The following is a 15016-nucleotide window of genomic DNA, read 5'->3' on the forward strand; positions in this document are numbered from 1 at the left end:
AAAACGTTGCTCTTATCAAGTCTGCTTGATATATATCGTGCCCAGTATACCATTACACTTTAGTAAGCTTGAAACAAATGCGTGACATCAATGTGCGAAATGAATCTGTTCTCTGTTTCCCTCATTATTGGCTGTACATTCAAGATAATACAATTTTCTGCGCACTCTCAAGTTATATGAAATAGAACCCTGGTGAATTTTTCCTTATTTAGCTTTAGCTTACGAAGCTCGTGAATTTCCGACGATTAATATTTATTTATTAAGTACGTTTATATCGCTTATCTAACACTAAAATATTTTCGATTGCTTTGCAATTATATGAAATGGATTAGCCGAAAAAAAAATTGCAGTTGCATACAATTATATTAAATGCAAACACACACACATATTTATATGCATTTTCTTCCAAAAATATGCTTTATTTATTCCAGTATTTGTTGCGTCTGTTACAAATTAGTGTCATATTGTAGTTATCGCTTCTGCCTCGTACACAGTTGTTATTACTATTATTGTTAATATGACAATGCCTATCTTAGTAGTACTTATCTATTATTAGTGCTTATATAATAATATGATTATAGTATTTTTTTCAAACATATTTCTATTTTTTTTCCCACTTACAGTGTATTTATAGATTTTTTCTGCTCTTAGCAGCGTCCAAGATGTGACGATTAAATTTGAAAATGTTAAACTACTGATAATGTTGTACTTTTCCTCGCTCCTTTAAAAGTTATGAAACACATACTTAGCCAACGAAACACTTTGCTCGTAATATCAATGCTCCGCTCCGCAGCTCAACCTTCTCTTTGGGTCAAATTGTTATGGGAAAATATTATTTGTGTTTGACGGCGTTATGGATTATTACAATTCTTATGGAGTTTCCGTCAGTATATGTAGCAATATGTATCATTCCAAGTCGTCATTTATTGAGATCGTTTGATTGGCAGGAGTATCATGTTGTTGCAATGGGATTTCCCTTTCACTATTTGGTATAAAATATTGCTAAGTAAGTTCTAGAATGATAAATTTTTCAATTTCAGGTTTTACATAATGTTGGCGATGATGTACTTTGACGACGATACTGGTCGAACGTGTCCGAAAAATCGGATTTTATGCGTAATCATATTTTGCTAATATTATACATCAATCGCTTAATTTACAACTTTACTTCACGCTTACTATCGCTACTGAGGCAATGACCGCTACCCATGCTTTGAGATATATTTCTTCACTATAATATTTCGCTATTTTCGATGTGAATTTTCCTGCGTGCGTCTGAATCGACCAGTATCCACAGTAATTAATGACAACTATGGTAGCAAAGAAGCGATTTTAGTGTGATTCTATATTTCATATGCACAACAGCCACACGCAAGCACAAACGCGAATCCTATGTACACGTATATAGACACCCGTGCAACCATTAGTAAACTGCATATGCTTATCTGTGCCGTATATCTAACTCGTTACACTTTTACCCGTTTGAGATATTTGTCTGTTGCATTTCAGTTAGTTCACTCGGTGGTCCGTAGTGTCGTACAAACGTATCTCCCAGTAAGGCTACGCAGCCTGTATTCTATGAGCGACAGTAAACAAATATAAAAAACCTCAGTGTGGCATATGATATTGACGGTAGCGACGGTAGAAATCAATGTGATGTAGCTAGTGAATGATGAGATCATTTCTATAGATGGCCATAGCATACAATTAGTACGATTACCACTTTTCCGCGCTAGAACGATCACCGGCTGATTTTGTTATGGGACGGCTGCAGTGTCGTCTGCTCAGCAGCACGTTTACTAACGTAAGCTATTGAAGTCGTGCACAAGCTATTACATTCGACTTCAAGCCGGAGTTTGTATTTGCCTTCTAGCAATCTATTTGCTCTCTAAGAAATGTTCTCAATAAATCGTCAATTGACCTAACCATTTTCCATTTTTTATTTGCTCGCACTTCGATTTGGTGTCATGAAATCTTTGGCTTCTTACTGAATCAGTGGTAACACGGAGCGAACAAAACGACAAACATGTTCGTGTGGAGAGTGTTCACTCTTGATCGTTACATATAAAACAATGTAAACACGTATATTTTAACGAAACAATGGCTCGCTCACTTTCCAGTAAAGTAAAACAAGTGAAAACATAAAAGCGTCCTAAACTTTCACCTAATGACTAGTAGCCGAACTACAATGATTCAACATTGCATTTCGAAGATAAACCTCGCCATATGTTGATAATCAATGAGTAATGTTTCGAGCAAAACTTCACTCATATATATATATATATATATATATATATATATATATATATATATATATACACATACACCAGATAACAAAAAAACAATAACTCTATCAATCAATAATTATTAAAGTAAAAATAGCCAGCGCAGTATAAAGTGTCGAGTCGCATGTAGTGCCTATAATAACGCCGAATCAAATTAAGCTTAAGTTACATTAATTTTTTTTAATAAATATCAGTCTACAACGATACAGATATATCTATGTAGCGTTTTTGTCTAGATAGTTTGTCGCCAGTCAGATATCTCAGATTAAATTAACCGTAAAAGCATGTTCATTCGTACTCGGATTACCCACTACTGAAATATCCACGTAACTGACTTCATTGACGAAAATACCTTCTTGTTTTGCATTAAAGTTGATCGATTCATTGTTTTCCTCGTCCTAAGCCGAAGCCCTATAAGAAGATTTTTCGTCCGCAAACCATTTGATTTACTGATTATGACTTGAGGTTAAATCCCTCCTCCTAAAAATGTATCGCGCTATCGTTATTCCAAGACTAATCGATATCCTAAGGATCCGATGGATTTCGTCACTTGAGTATCATATTTGGCCTTCTAGACACGTCTTGATTTTCCACACTAGACAGAAATAACACAGGACAATGATTTTTCAACGCAGCAATTTACAACTAAAGGTCCTGTGCTGTTGAGAAAGCTGTTTCTGTATTGACTACACAGGCTAGCTGGCTATTTGGAGTGTGTTGACCGTTTACATATTCACGACCCTTCAGCAAGTCTGAGCGCGAAATCAGGAGGTAAGGCGCTTTTTTTAAGTGAGTGGGCATTTTTCCTATGAAAATTCCTCGTTCCCGCCTGAGCAAATGCCTTGTGGCAGATGTCACAGCGGAAGGGCTTTTCACCTGCAAGAAGACACAACCAAATATATAAAAATTATTAATATGCCTCCTAAAACTCTCTACGTAGAATTGTATTCTTTTTCTTTTGGATTTTCCTTCGATAGTCCATTCTAGTGAAGATTATAACGTTCTATAATGTCTGCAAAAGAAAACACCGCTTAAGCATATAATCAATAATAAATATTGGCCACTACCTCTGTCGCAGACGGCGCAACTTGTTTGACTTTATTACTAAACGCACTAGTAAGGCTCTAACAAGAGATTGTTCGACAAAACAATACTCTCAGTTACTCCAACTTTTACAATTTTTGAAAAGGCAGATTTAAAAAAAAAATGTTTAAATACTTAGCTCTCTTGTTAGTCATATAAAAATTACAGTTGGAGCACCTAGTAATCTTTGTGAGTCTAATCAAAGTACAAAGAATAGCGTGACAATGAGAAAATCACTTTTAGGACAGTAGGCTAGGAAAGCCTGCTAATGTAACACGTACCGGTATGCGTTCGCATGTGCTCTGTGAGATGATGCTTCATGCTGAAGCCTTTATGGCAAACCTCACACCGATGGATCCGGCCCTCGGACCCTCGTGGGTTGCGTGGGGCCACAGCGGCAATCACCTCAGAGACGGGGTACAACTGTAGCAAAATGCAGCAACAAATTGTTAGTGTACATATATGATCAAGACAGTATCTATATCTTGAACAAGCAAACAAGCTACTCTAAGAACTAAATTTACTTTGTTTAGCTCCAATGGCGATAAAGGACATCAAAGGTTTGCGCAGCTAACTACCACTTAGTATAAATGTTAGAATCAGAGATTACGCGGTGACAAGGAAAATAGAGCATCAATGAAACCAATACCAAAACATTTCTATAAACTAGCGTCAAAAGTTAATTTATAATAATGGCAAGCGTTACAATTAGGACTTAATACAAGTGTATCTCTTGATCATGATTATATTATAACAAGCGCACGAAGACTAAGTAAATTCTAAACTCATAAGTGGATAACAGTCCATCTGTGTGGATTTACTTAATTCATAACAAAAATATTAGGAAAACAAATTGGAAAATCTGAAACAAAACTGATTGTTGATATTGATAGACACGTGCGAGTGGAGCCCAGACATTTACAAAAAAGAACCCAACCACGAGAATACTAGTTAGGTATGAAACGAAATTCGAAACAATTTGTCTTCACATGCAGTCTTTTTAGTGATAGTTTGTTTGTTTGTTTATTTATTTTATAAACTGTATCACGGCAGCTCTCATTTTATTGCACGTTTGGCCTCTGATTTATAGCTGAAAAAAATACTCACATCTCTGGCGATAACGATCCGATCATCCTGACTACGACGAGAGCGAAAATCCTTGTTATTAAGACTTATAAAAGACGACGGTGCGTCTATAAAGAGGTGTCCTGAAAAAAGGACGAGAAAAAGGAAAGCCACGAAACTGAGTGTAACACATCCCATCTTAAAATAAAATACTCAATGTGCTTTCAAAGTACTCCACAATAATAAAAAGCTCAAAACACGTGTTTTACTTAATCTTTATTGATTCGCCTTACAACTGTTCGAATATATTAAAGCACTAACCTAAGTAACATTGCAACAATACGTTTTATATGTTTAAATATATGTAAAATATACATTGTTTATTAGTTAATATGACCTTTGTTGTTCAGCGAAAAAGGTGCCCCCTGAAAGAAGAAAAGTACTATTAGTCGAAGCAAAGTAAGCGAGCAAGAATTATGTCACACCATATTATTACATACCACTGATTATAAGTCTAAACAAACCGCGTTGACGCTTATGTGATTTCCATGTTTATTTTGACGGTGTCTCCTTTGATAGCGACGCTTACCCTTTGTAAAGCTACACTTGTGTTCGTTACATTGCATACACCCTCTAAACCAGTGGTGTGCTTATCAATAGGCTAAAAAAAAGGTATTCGCGCGTCCGGAGTACAATCTAAGATAGCACATTTCGATTAGGTGAAAGACGAGATTGCGGAAGTAGACAACCTGTGTTTGAGGTAGATGAACGTCGATGTACTCATAGACAAGAGCGCAATTGTCGATGAATATTCAGTAATTAGTTTGGCCTACTTCTAGCCTCTACAATGACAATTACCGAGCACAGCCATAAAAGATAATATCAGTGATCGAACTATAGGAGGCTTACATTGGTTATATCGACAGTTTGAAAAAATCCTAGTCTCAAAATAAAAATATATGTGGAAACCTGGCTTGTTATACGGTTAATGATAGCTGTAATAAATTTAAGAAGAAAACAAATACGATACTGATTTACTCCAAGAACCTCCCGAAACTAAGCCTGTACTTAGTTTAGGTAGTCTCTTTTTTACATTTTACTTTCGCAAAACTCAGAAGTCTAAGACGCTATGGGGTGTTCTCTTAGCTCTCCAGACTTGCGTTCCCTTGCCGCTTAATCGCATGTTCGAACACGCACGCACAAATATAGACTAGAACGGGTAGCTATAACAATCATAATAGTTTAATGCGCACTTAAACACACAGTTTTGCCAAATTTATTTAATCATGAATCATTCAAATTTAGTTGCTTGCAATAGGCGGCACATGCTGCAAATACAGAAAGGGTAAGTCAAATGCAGGTCTGTCTTATAAAACAAACCGTTTAGAAAACAGTCAGAATTTGCTGACGGTTCAGAAGAGGCCAGAAGAACTCTGTTTTAGAATGAACACAAGGCGCCTCTATCTACCTAGTATTCCATCCTTGATCGGTGACGCCCTTTCTCTGTCAGCAGTCAACGTTTAACGCAGACGGGTTACAGCTGTCAGCAGTGGAGCGCAAAGCGAAACGATAGTTTATAAGGCAACAGATTTACCTTTACCTAGAAACGTGAGAGTTCAGTGTCGCTTGTTAAAATTGATTGCATACAAAAAAGGAACTTTCTTGTGTTTTTTTTTTTCGCAAAATCCAGAGAAAATACGAAATTTAAGAAAAGTTTAACATAGATCATTTGCACTAGTAAATGACTATTGCAAGTAAACGTTACGTGTCTACCTATACTATAGGCCGGCCTAACTTGGTAGGAAGTTCGGTAGGCGGTCTCAACTAGTAACGTATGGTACATTTTAGTCGAAAAAATGCAATCGAGTATCAGTCACCGCCTACTGATAGGGCATACAAAATTACTTTCTGAACAGATATTTTCACAGCATCTAATTAACTTAGGTGCTTCACACCTTTAGAAGAATATGTTGGCTTTGTTGTTCTTGTATGTGGACCTGTTCGTGTCCTTAATCTGTGCTTCTTGTTTCATTATGCTTGATGTGTAGTGGTTAAATAGAAATTAATGATCCGGCTGGCTTGAAGAGCTTCTGGAAAAACTAAGAATTTGGATTTATAAGTGGGCAACAGCTGAAAGTTACGTATTTTCTAATTTTCGAACCCCTTGACAAGGTTCAGGATCGACGTGAGTTTATGACAGTTTGCCTAATGAGTAGAAGATTCCCAGCGAACAGCATGGGTGTAGCGGTGACTTAGATGGCTTGGCCGGCCGGCAGTCTCTGCTTACAGGCAGACGGGGCAGGTCGCTGCGTCCTTGACTTTCGTCAACGACGCGTAAGTCCTATGCACTTTATGTAAATCCAAGAAGGTTTTATGTATTAATTCGTACTGCTATTATTAATCACTCTGTGGAGTATTATTATTTGGTACAAAGTAAGGTGAGCTAAACGCAGCTGGTAGCAGCCTGTTTGAATAGTGTGACTGTTCTGAGCAGCATGAGATCGACCACTTCCTGGTTTAAATTCCTGCAGTTGGCGTATTACTATATAACTTATTGGATAGCAGATGTTCCAAATCAATCAAGTTTTATCATTACTCGCGTAAGGTTTCTCAACTGCATAGCCTGACAGTCTCCTGTTTTGAGGGTACGCTAAGCGATAGAAATGTTGGATATCGTACTAGACGATTTTTTTTCAGAAGTAAACAGCCTTCTAGCTCCGTGTTCCATCGACCTTAAGTTTTTATAGTGCTAACAGAGGATGTCTTGCACTAGCGAGTTGGTTTCATTACACATTAGACAACTACGGGCCAAAATCGAAGTTTTCGCTTTGACTTACATTTAATGATCGAGCTTATTATTTGATGTGCTCGCTATATAACGTATTCTGGCTACAAAGAGAGTTTTGCAAGTAATATATTTTCTCATGTCAGACATGTCTCTACCTAAAGCGTTTTGAGGTGCCTCAACTATGATGCATTTCTAGTGTTAATCTCTTAGGTGACCTCTTTTACATGTAACGTTAGAAAGATATGTATTATACATATTGGTTGCTAAATGGGTATAGTCAACAGGAGCGGAACTTCTTTAGCGTGATGACTCGAGCCAGTATCTTAAAAAATGATACTTGACTTACAGCTACAGAGAACACAAACACTCTTATCCCTTTCTGTGGATTTATGTGACAATTCCGAGCAGAGCGACACTTCGATATGTGTTCGGCCCAAAGCAGATTACGAACCATAGTAATGGCGAGATGAAAAATTTGCAAAAGAAATTGCAAAAAAGGATATAAATTAGTCGATATGAATAAAATTCTAGTGACGATACCGTCTGCCCATCTGGCGGTATCGGAACTTGACAAACTTCAAGTCATAAACGAGTCTCGTGGAGTAGCAGTGCTGCGACCTGGCTAAGGCCTCTTAGGACCAACGACACGTTCAATAACAAATTCGTCATTGGTCACAACGGAGCTCAGTTGCAATTATCACTAGTCACTGTCGTGGCCATAGGGACAACGAACGAACGAATACTGAAACGGGCAAAATACGAGCCGTCTTCATTATATAGTTATAAGTTTGCCTTCGGCCAATTACACGTCTGACCAAAATCTACAACGGAATTGCAGTGAAATCTACTGCACAGATATCTATGATACGGAGCTTTACTGATAAATTTCGTTAGATGTGAAAATATGTGTTACCATTACGATTATTGGTGTACTTACTCAGGAGTAAACAAAACCCTTGTATACTCAAGCAAGGAATTATTACGCTTTTTCCGTGTGAACAGTGGATACAAGTCGGCTCAGGACAGATCAGCCAAGAAAGAAACAGCGGTGCGCGAAGAGTAGGAATATCGATTTCGTTATTTTGTCGAGATACTTTTCATAGCATCGTAAAACTGCGACTAATACAACAGACCGCAGTCGCGCCTTCAACGATCGCAATGGACAACACTGATTACACACAAGCGCTCAGTCACAACAAGAACAACTGGAATTTCACTCTCGGAAACAATCAGTTTACTCTAACAAAGATGCCGCGTAAAAACAGCTCCTTACTTAAGCAAACATCTTTTCCACTTTAGCTAGGTACCCGCTTAAAATATCTGATATTTTGAACGCTAACGTAACATTGACTGTCTACTTTGGCCAGAAGGCATTATTCACTATAAACTATGATTCGAATGATTGACAAAACCATACTTCTAGCGTTTTTCACAGAAGTACAAAAACTAAGCTTATACAGTCTAACAAGCGTGTCATCCGTCGGAAGGAGAAAATGACACTATTTTGTATGCGACAAGAGTTCCTTGCGATCATTATGGTAATGGATGTTGGTTACACTATGGTGTTAGGTGCCCAAGCTAATTCTAGATAAAGACAAGATATATATATCATGGTCGGATATACCATAAAGTTAATTTCGAAATTACTTTGCGAAACAAACAACTTCAACATCAACAAAAACGACGCTCTATCTACCATAGTTTAAAAACTTACGCTCCCGAATTGTCCAATGATTTCGTAGGTCAGAGGGAAGTGTTTCTCGTTCAGCTGCTGTTAGTTAGTAGCAAAAAAATTGGCTGATTCAACAGTTCGCATCGATGTGTAATTCAAACATAACATAATAACAGCATTTTTGGTTACATAACGGCTCAATATTGCGGCAAAGATGTTTAAGGGGGCACGCTTGCACCTGGTTAACAAAGCTTTATTAAATGACACCATCTATGTACTTGTCGGACGATACCATTTTGTCAGTGTAAGCTTTCGAGTTATAATCTAGAATAACTGGGATGAGGGCTTCGTAAAGAGCCGTTTCGTTTGGACAATAGTCAACGGTCAAGTAATTAAGAAAGAAAAAAAGAGTGAAAATGGCTTCTCCCCCATATATACACAAATAATTGATTGGTCTTATCGATGAAACAGCATTAGACCATGAAACATCCGCATATAACATCGTATCTTTGTCGTATTGCGCCGAAACTATACTAAACAACGTCGCTGTGGACGTTCCACGGACGAATTACAAAAGCAACGATATATAGGTATATATGTCGGAGAGTAGAAAGAACAAAGTGGAATGAAATAAGACAAAAAAACAGGAGCAACACGCAGCTTGTTTTATATTTCATTTACTACGTCAGAGGTTGCATCAGAGACATGGAAGCGTTACTGCGAAGTCCAAGCGAAACTGTGACGGAGAACCCCGGAAGTGTAGAATCATGATCTGACTCGACTAGCGAATCTATTAATAACAGCATCAAAAACGCATAATACTAAACAGTAGATCCCCCTAGCCATGGAGTTGTACATAGCCACTTCGAGTAAGAATATTGGCCACTGAAAATTCGAGAAACAATCTTCATGGCGATCCTCATTATTATATGTCGCACAAATGCCACCTAAGTAAAAGGTTTTCCGGACTGCCTGCCGCAGCAATGCCAGCGGTTTTCCTTGGCCTCATGGCTTCTAATTTACCTGTTTTCATCATAATCTTTTTTGTCCCATACACCGCCGATAGAAGGAATTAATTAAGTGCAGCTTTCAGATGTCGCCTCTCCTCGTGCTGCTGTTGCTGCCGTTGTAAAAACGATGATTACCAAATAAAGTAGAATGAACGCTTTTTCGCCAACTTTTTACAATAAAATCAGTATAATACCATCACGAGTCCATGAAAAAAAAAAACTGATAATAGATAAAAAGAAAGACACGAGTAGACAGTATATGACAGAGCCACTTTTTCGAAGAAATAATCAGCCATAGACCGTAGCCAAAAAACGGGATGTAACAACGTCACGGGAAATGCAATAAGCCCTAGTCTAAACAGTTACAAAAAGATGATGAAAAGCTTCAAGAAAGCACATAATGCACATCTACTGCCTCCAAGACTAGACGAAATAGGCAAAGGGTACACCAAACATTCAGTAGCGACGGAATTTGCAAAGACGAAGAATAAGAGCAAAGAGAGCACGTAGAACAACGGTGAAATTAACGAGCTATCGTAACGAAGCGTCAGAAATTTAAGAAACAACTGCAACAAATGGAAGTCTGGTCAAGGCATAGCGATGTTCCCCCTTTGGCTTTGCGCCTCTACTGCTAGATAACACATAACGAATTGGACCTAAAAAGCTAGGCCACCTTTGGGCGACGATGCACAACGCTAGTAGCATTATATAAGAAAAGCTTTACCGCCAGCCATTTCGGCTTTCGCCTTGTGTGGCCTGAAATTCGCAACGGCGATTTATTCATTAATCATATACAGCTGACTAAAAACAATGACGTTGACAACAATGACCGTTCTGCTGATAGCATTGATTGTAGTATTTGGGGAGAGCAAAAAGTTCAAGAAATAAATGAATGAAGCTTCTCCTTTTCATGATCAGATTATTTATATCCCTACGTATTTTATGATTAAATTATAAGTGAAGTGTAAACAAAAAATTAAAATTTACGCTGGAAAGCAGACATGCTTACAAGTGTACATGAAAAAATGACTGAACGAGAAGACTCTCTTAAAAACATACATACATATTTGAATAAATAGGTAGTGATTCGACAGGATTTTAAATTGATGATAGAGACAGACATGGCTAAGGATGATGCTAGGTGATGGCCGCGGTGTTAAATACAGATGGCACTTATAGAAGAAAAAGCAGGCGTAATGGTTTTAATGTTAAATAAATACATAAATTATATACTACTACAATAACCTCTGTGTCGTATTCATAATGGAGGTTTTCTACCAACAATGCGAAAGACCAAAATATTTTCACTTAAATGAATATTATTACGATCGTAAGCGTTACAGCAGAGCCATCAACCGGTTCTATGTAATATCACACGGAAGGACTATGTCTATTGTTGTTGATGTTGTCGCTGACGTTGTAGCAATGTTTTCGCGTCATTGAGGTAGCGAGCTCTACCGTAACGTCAAGCTGCTTATATCGCTTCAAGCATGTACAGGCGAAACACAACGCTGTTCGCAATCGCGACTTCGTGGTCGAAGTAATCCCATCAACAGATTCAATAACGATTACTCAAGCAGCCTTTGGGATTTCATTAAGAACAACTTAATAATCAAAAAGGACAAACATGCAACGTTCCTAGCGATTCAGAAGACGATGATAAATAAAGGACATAAACGACGCAAGAAGAAATTCCGCGAGTAGACTGCTTAAAACATAAAAGACATCGAACTTTGTATCTAGAATAGTACATATTTCAATTAAGGGTGCTATTGCTCACTGAATACGTTGACCAGTAGTAGCCACTTACCCCATTTATTTTGGTTAATACAGGAAGAGGGCATGTATGAGTGCTATTTACCCCAGTTATAAATATCCTTTTGTAGGTGTATCGTAATAACTGTTGCCGTAATCTGCAGTATTGCTCTTTTGAACGACGCCGGAAAGCTAATCGTATCGAAATAAGTAGTTGCTTATGAAGTTTTTCAATGTAAATAAGTGGTATCGCTTACAGGCTTTGAGCCTTGTTTAGGCTAAAAGCTGAGTAAGCTTAACTTCTTCATTAAATTAGGGTGACAAATAGCGCACGTTATAATATGGTAACAGTCGCAGTTATGTTAATAGTTTATGTTGTACTTTTGTATATACCTGCTGTCCATCTAAACCTCAAAAAAATTATTTGTCCGAACGAACACGCTACTTAATGAAAATCAGCCTTTTTCATGCCCTTAAATCAGTGTTCCGAATGGAGCGATATAGATGCGCACCTGAATATCGCGTCCGGTCTAAGTAAATACTATAAGACGTCATTGTATATACCAAATGGCTTGTGTCCAAGGCTTCGTGGTATGCCTGCAGGATAAGGAACAAAATTTGTAGAGCACTTGAAGGACTGCTCTTTCGTTGGCAGTAATTTTTCACAACAGTTAGATAATGAAGGGCCAAGACCGAAGAAAAAGGACATCAAATTGCCTTTCTACAGCCAGCGTAGGTGAAATAAGGTAAAAGACTGTAGACACACAACTACTTCATTTTTTAGGGAAATTATTTGTCGCCAAGGTTATTGATATCGACCACTGGGCTCATTTGCACTGAATCTATCTGGTACGTAATCCTTTATATACGTAATTATTCGATTTTATTTCTACCTTCTGACTTCTCCCTTATCGATGGTCAAATGTTACGTAACTTTTTTTTTTTTTAGCTATCCTTGTATTTAAACCATAAAACTGTGTCCTTAATTCGCGTAGCAAAAAACAGAATTTTCAGAACTTTGATTATATGGGTTACCGACGGCAAAACGACTGCCGAAAGACCCGCAGAGTGTGACAGAAGGACTCCATAGTGAAATGCTAACAGCTTTGTTTGTTAAAGTTTTTAGTACCATAAGGTAATGGTCTTATATCATACTTCGCCTATGGCAAATGTCTACCTTTGCCGGTATTAACGGCGCTTAGTCTTATCATCATGTTACTAGGTTGCTGAGAAATTAACAGGCATAAAAAGGCTAATTACAACTGGATAATAAACAAGAAAATATATCTTAGGGCTACCGACATATAAAACAGAACAAAAGAAATACAACTCAATTAAATCACAATTACGATATTGCACGCTAGAGTGATACAAAACTCTCGATAACGGTACATTTTTCCCTTATGTTTAAGTCAGTCAGTCAAAAATACAGCTTATATGGCTTTGTACAGAAGTTAGTTCAGACAACCGTATCAGCACGTAAAACGTTACGGGGCAAGAGATATTCATAAAGAATAATTTGGTAAGCGTTGCACATAACACAGTTTACGTGAGGGTGTCGATGTGAATGCGGGCAAGACAAAATTTAAAGAAACATAAATGGAAGAGGGGGAAAGAGAGAACGTTATGGTTTAAACGGAAGCTGATGATTTTTGGTCTGATCTTTTTTGAAGAGGCCGTTAATCAAGTGAAATTATTAACGCACGGGTATTTACAGACCGTGGTTATCCGATAGCACTAAATAAATCAAATTGATCGGTGTCAGATCTCAGACACGTTCCCTTTATAGAGAAATGCAAAACGTTGACATGGGTTGATTGAAACCCAACTGAAAACGAATGACCTCCATAGAATAGGCCTTAAATAGGCAATAGTAAACATACTTCTGAGGTGAGTATTGTAATTAAACAGCGCATTTATAGTTACGGCATGGAGTTAAACAACAAGATTATTTTCAATATTCACTACGTAAATATTAGTCAATCATCGTCAACTTCGTCCGATTCTGCCATGAGTCGACTTAGGGTCTGTAGTCAGAGTTTGCTAAAATGAACCCGACTTGTGGCATTTTTAAGTTTTATTAGGTAATATTTCGAAATTTTCTAGGAAAAACATTGTTACCTCATAGTCAAATTCACTTTAAGCCTTTAAACAATCGTTCTTCCATTCAATAATATTACTGCCCAGCTATCAGAAATACGATACTGACGATAATAGAACCCAATCATGTCTTTCTTCCCACGAAGATTTCTTATCCGAGGGACACACGCGCACACGTGTCGGAACACGCACCGAGTTACACAAACACGTACGCCTTCATCAACATCATCCTGGGCACAAGCGACCTGTGATACATCGACGCACACGCAAAACAACATCACAACCATACAGAATCTTTTTGTCGAATTCGTATTTGTTGCTACAACAGCGACCACAGACATACATACGCCGGCTGCTGCCTCCTCTACATTGTTACGACTTCAGCTTCACTTCTCGATGGACGAACGCCGCGCACATCACAGACCCATTTTCGAGCACCAAAATCGGCACTAAACATAACAACGACAACGACAACAACAACAGTACCTCATGCTTTACTGATACTGTTTTCGCTGAATTCAGTAAATACATTGATTGTCACTAACAGGCCATAAAGCTAATACGTTGCGAAGATCAGCTTTCTGTGTGTCCCTGTGTTTTATTGGCCAGCCCAAACGGCTTGTCTGCTTTTTACTTAATTTAGTAATGACCATTCATCTGTTTGAAACGCAACAAATACTAACAAACGGACCGCTATGTGAGTCTGTTCTATTTGTTGCCCAAATATGAACATGAAATGGAACAGCGTGGTTCGCATCAGAGGATAGATCAGAGTTGAGAGGCACACTCATTGGCACGACAGACAAGCTAATGCTCGCATGACGAAAACAAAAAAGCAGTAGCAGCAGCAGCGTAACGAGAGTTGCTCGGATGGAGAGAGCCCAACAACGGTAGATTCGCGCAAGCGTAATCAACGAAGGCAACGAGTACGGCACGCTGTATTGTACCTTGTTGGCCGCAGCTTCGGGCTTCTGTCAGGCTAATGCAGGCGCTGGCTTGTTTGTTCGGAGAAGTTGGGCACTGCCTGCGCTAGAGTTAGGACTCGGGCGTGGTTGGACCAGCAATTGGGGGGAGAGAAGGAAGGACGCTTGGGGAAGAGAGCGGTCGCTCGGGTGAGGGCGCTACTCGAACTCATGATGATAATAAGAGCAACAATAATAATAATAATAGCAGTAGCAATATGGAACGCAGCGATGAAACACGCGAACGTCCTTGACCTGGTGGACGAAAGCGTGCTACTATTCAAGTTAAGTTACTA

The 15016-nt window shown here is 38.3% G+C and overlaps 1 protein-coding gene across 5 annotated transcripts; it reads right to left on the reverse strand.

The window, feature by feature from the left end:
• Nucleotides 1–388: 388 nt before the first annotated feature.
• Nucleotides 389–14796, reverse strand: LOC111248155 (zinc finger E-box-binding homeobox protein zag-1-like). 5 transcript variants are annotated; one of them, XM_086984988.1, is made up of 6 exons: nt 8159–9351; nt 6389–6532; nt 5902–6033; nt 4476–4858; nt 3650–3791; nt 389–3161 (listed from the first exon to the last, which is right to left on the reverse strand). In XM_086984988.1, the coding sequence occupies exons 4-6, from the start codon at nt 4629–4631 to the stop codon at nt 3019–3021; spliced, it is 441 nt and encodes a 146-aa protein (XP_086841114.1). In that variant the 5' UTR covers nt 4632–4858; nt 5902–6033; nt 6389–6532; nt 8159–9351; the 3' UTR covers nt 389–3018. The 5 variants fall into 5 exon arrangements, with proteins under 5 accessions (XP_086841114.1, XP_022655733.1, XP_086841113.1 ...); XM_022799998.2 differs by lacking the exons at nt 5902–6033; nt 6389–6532; nt 8159–9351 and adding exons at nt 13868–14207; nt 14706–14796 and having other exon boundaries at nt 4476–4576; XM_086984987.1 differs by lacking the exons at nt 6389–6532; nt 8159–9351 and adding an exon at nt 13868–14757.
• Nucleotides 14797–15016: the final 220 nt, after the last annotated feature.

This window comes from Varroa destructor, unplaced genomic scaffold (assembly GCF_002443255.2).
Source record: "Varroa destructor unplaced genomic scaffold, Vdes_3.0 BEIS01000003.1, whole genome shotgun sequence".
Taxonomy (NCBI): domain Eukaryota; kingdom Metazoa; phylum Arthropoda; class Arachnida; order Mesostigmata; family Varroidae; genus Varroa; species Varroa destructor.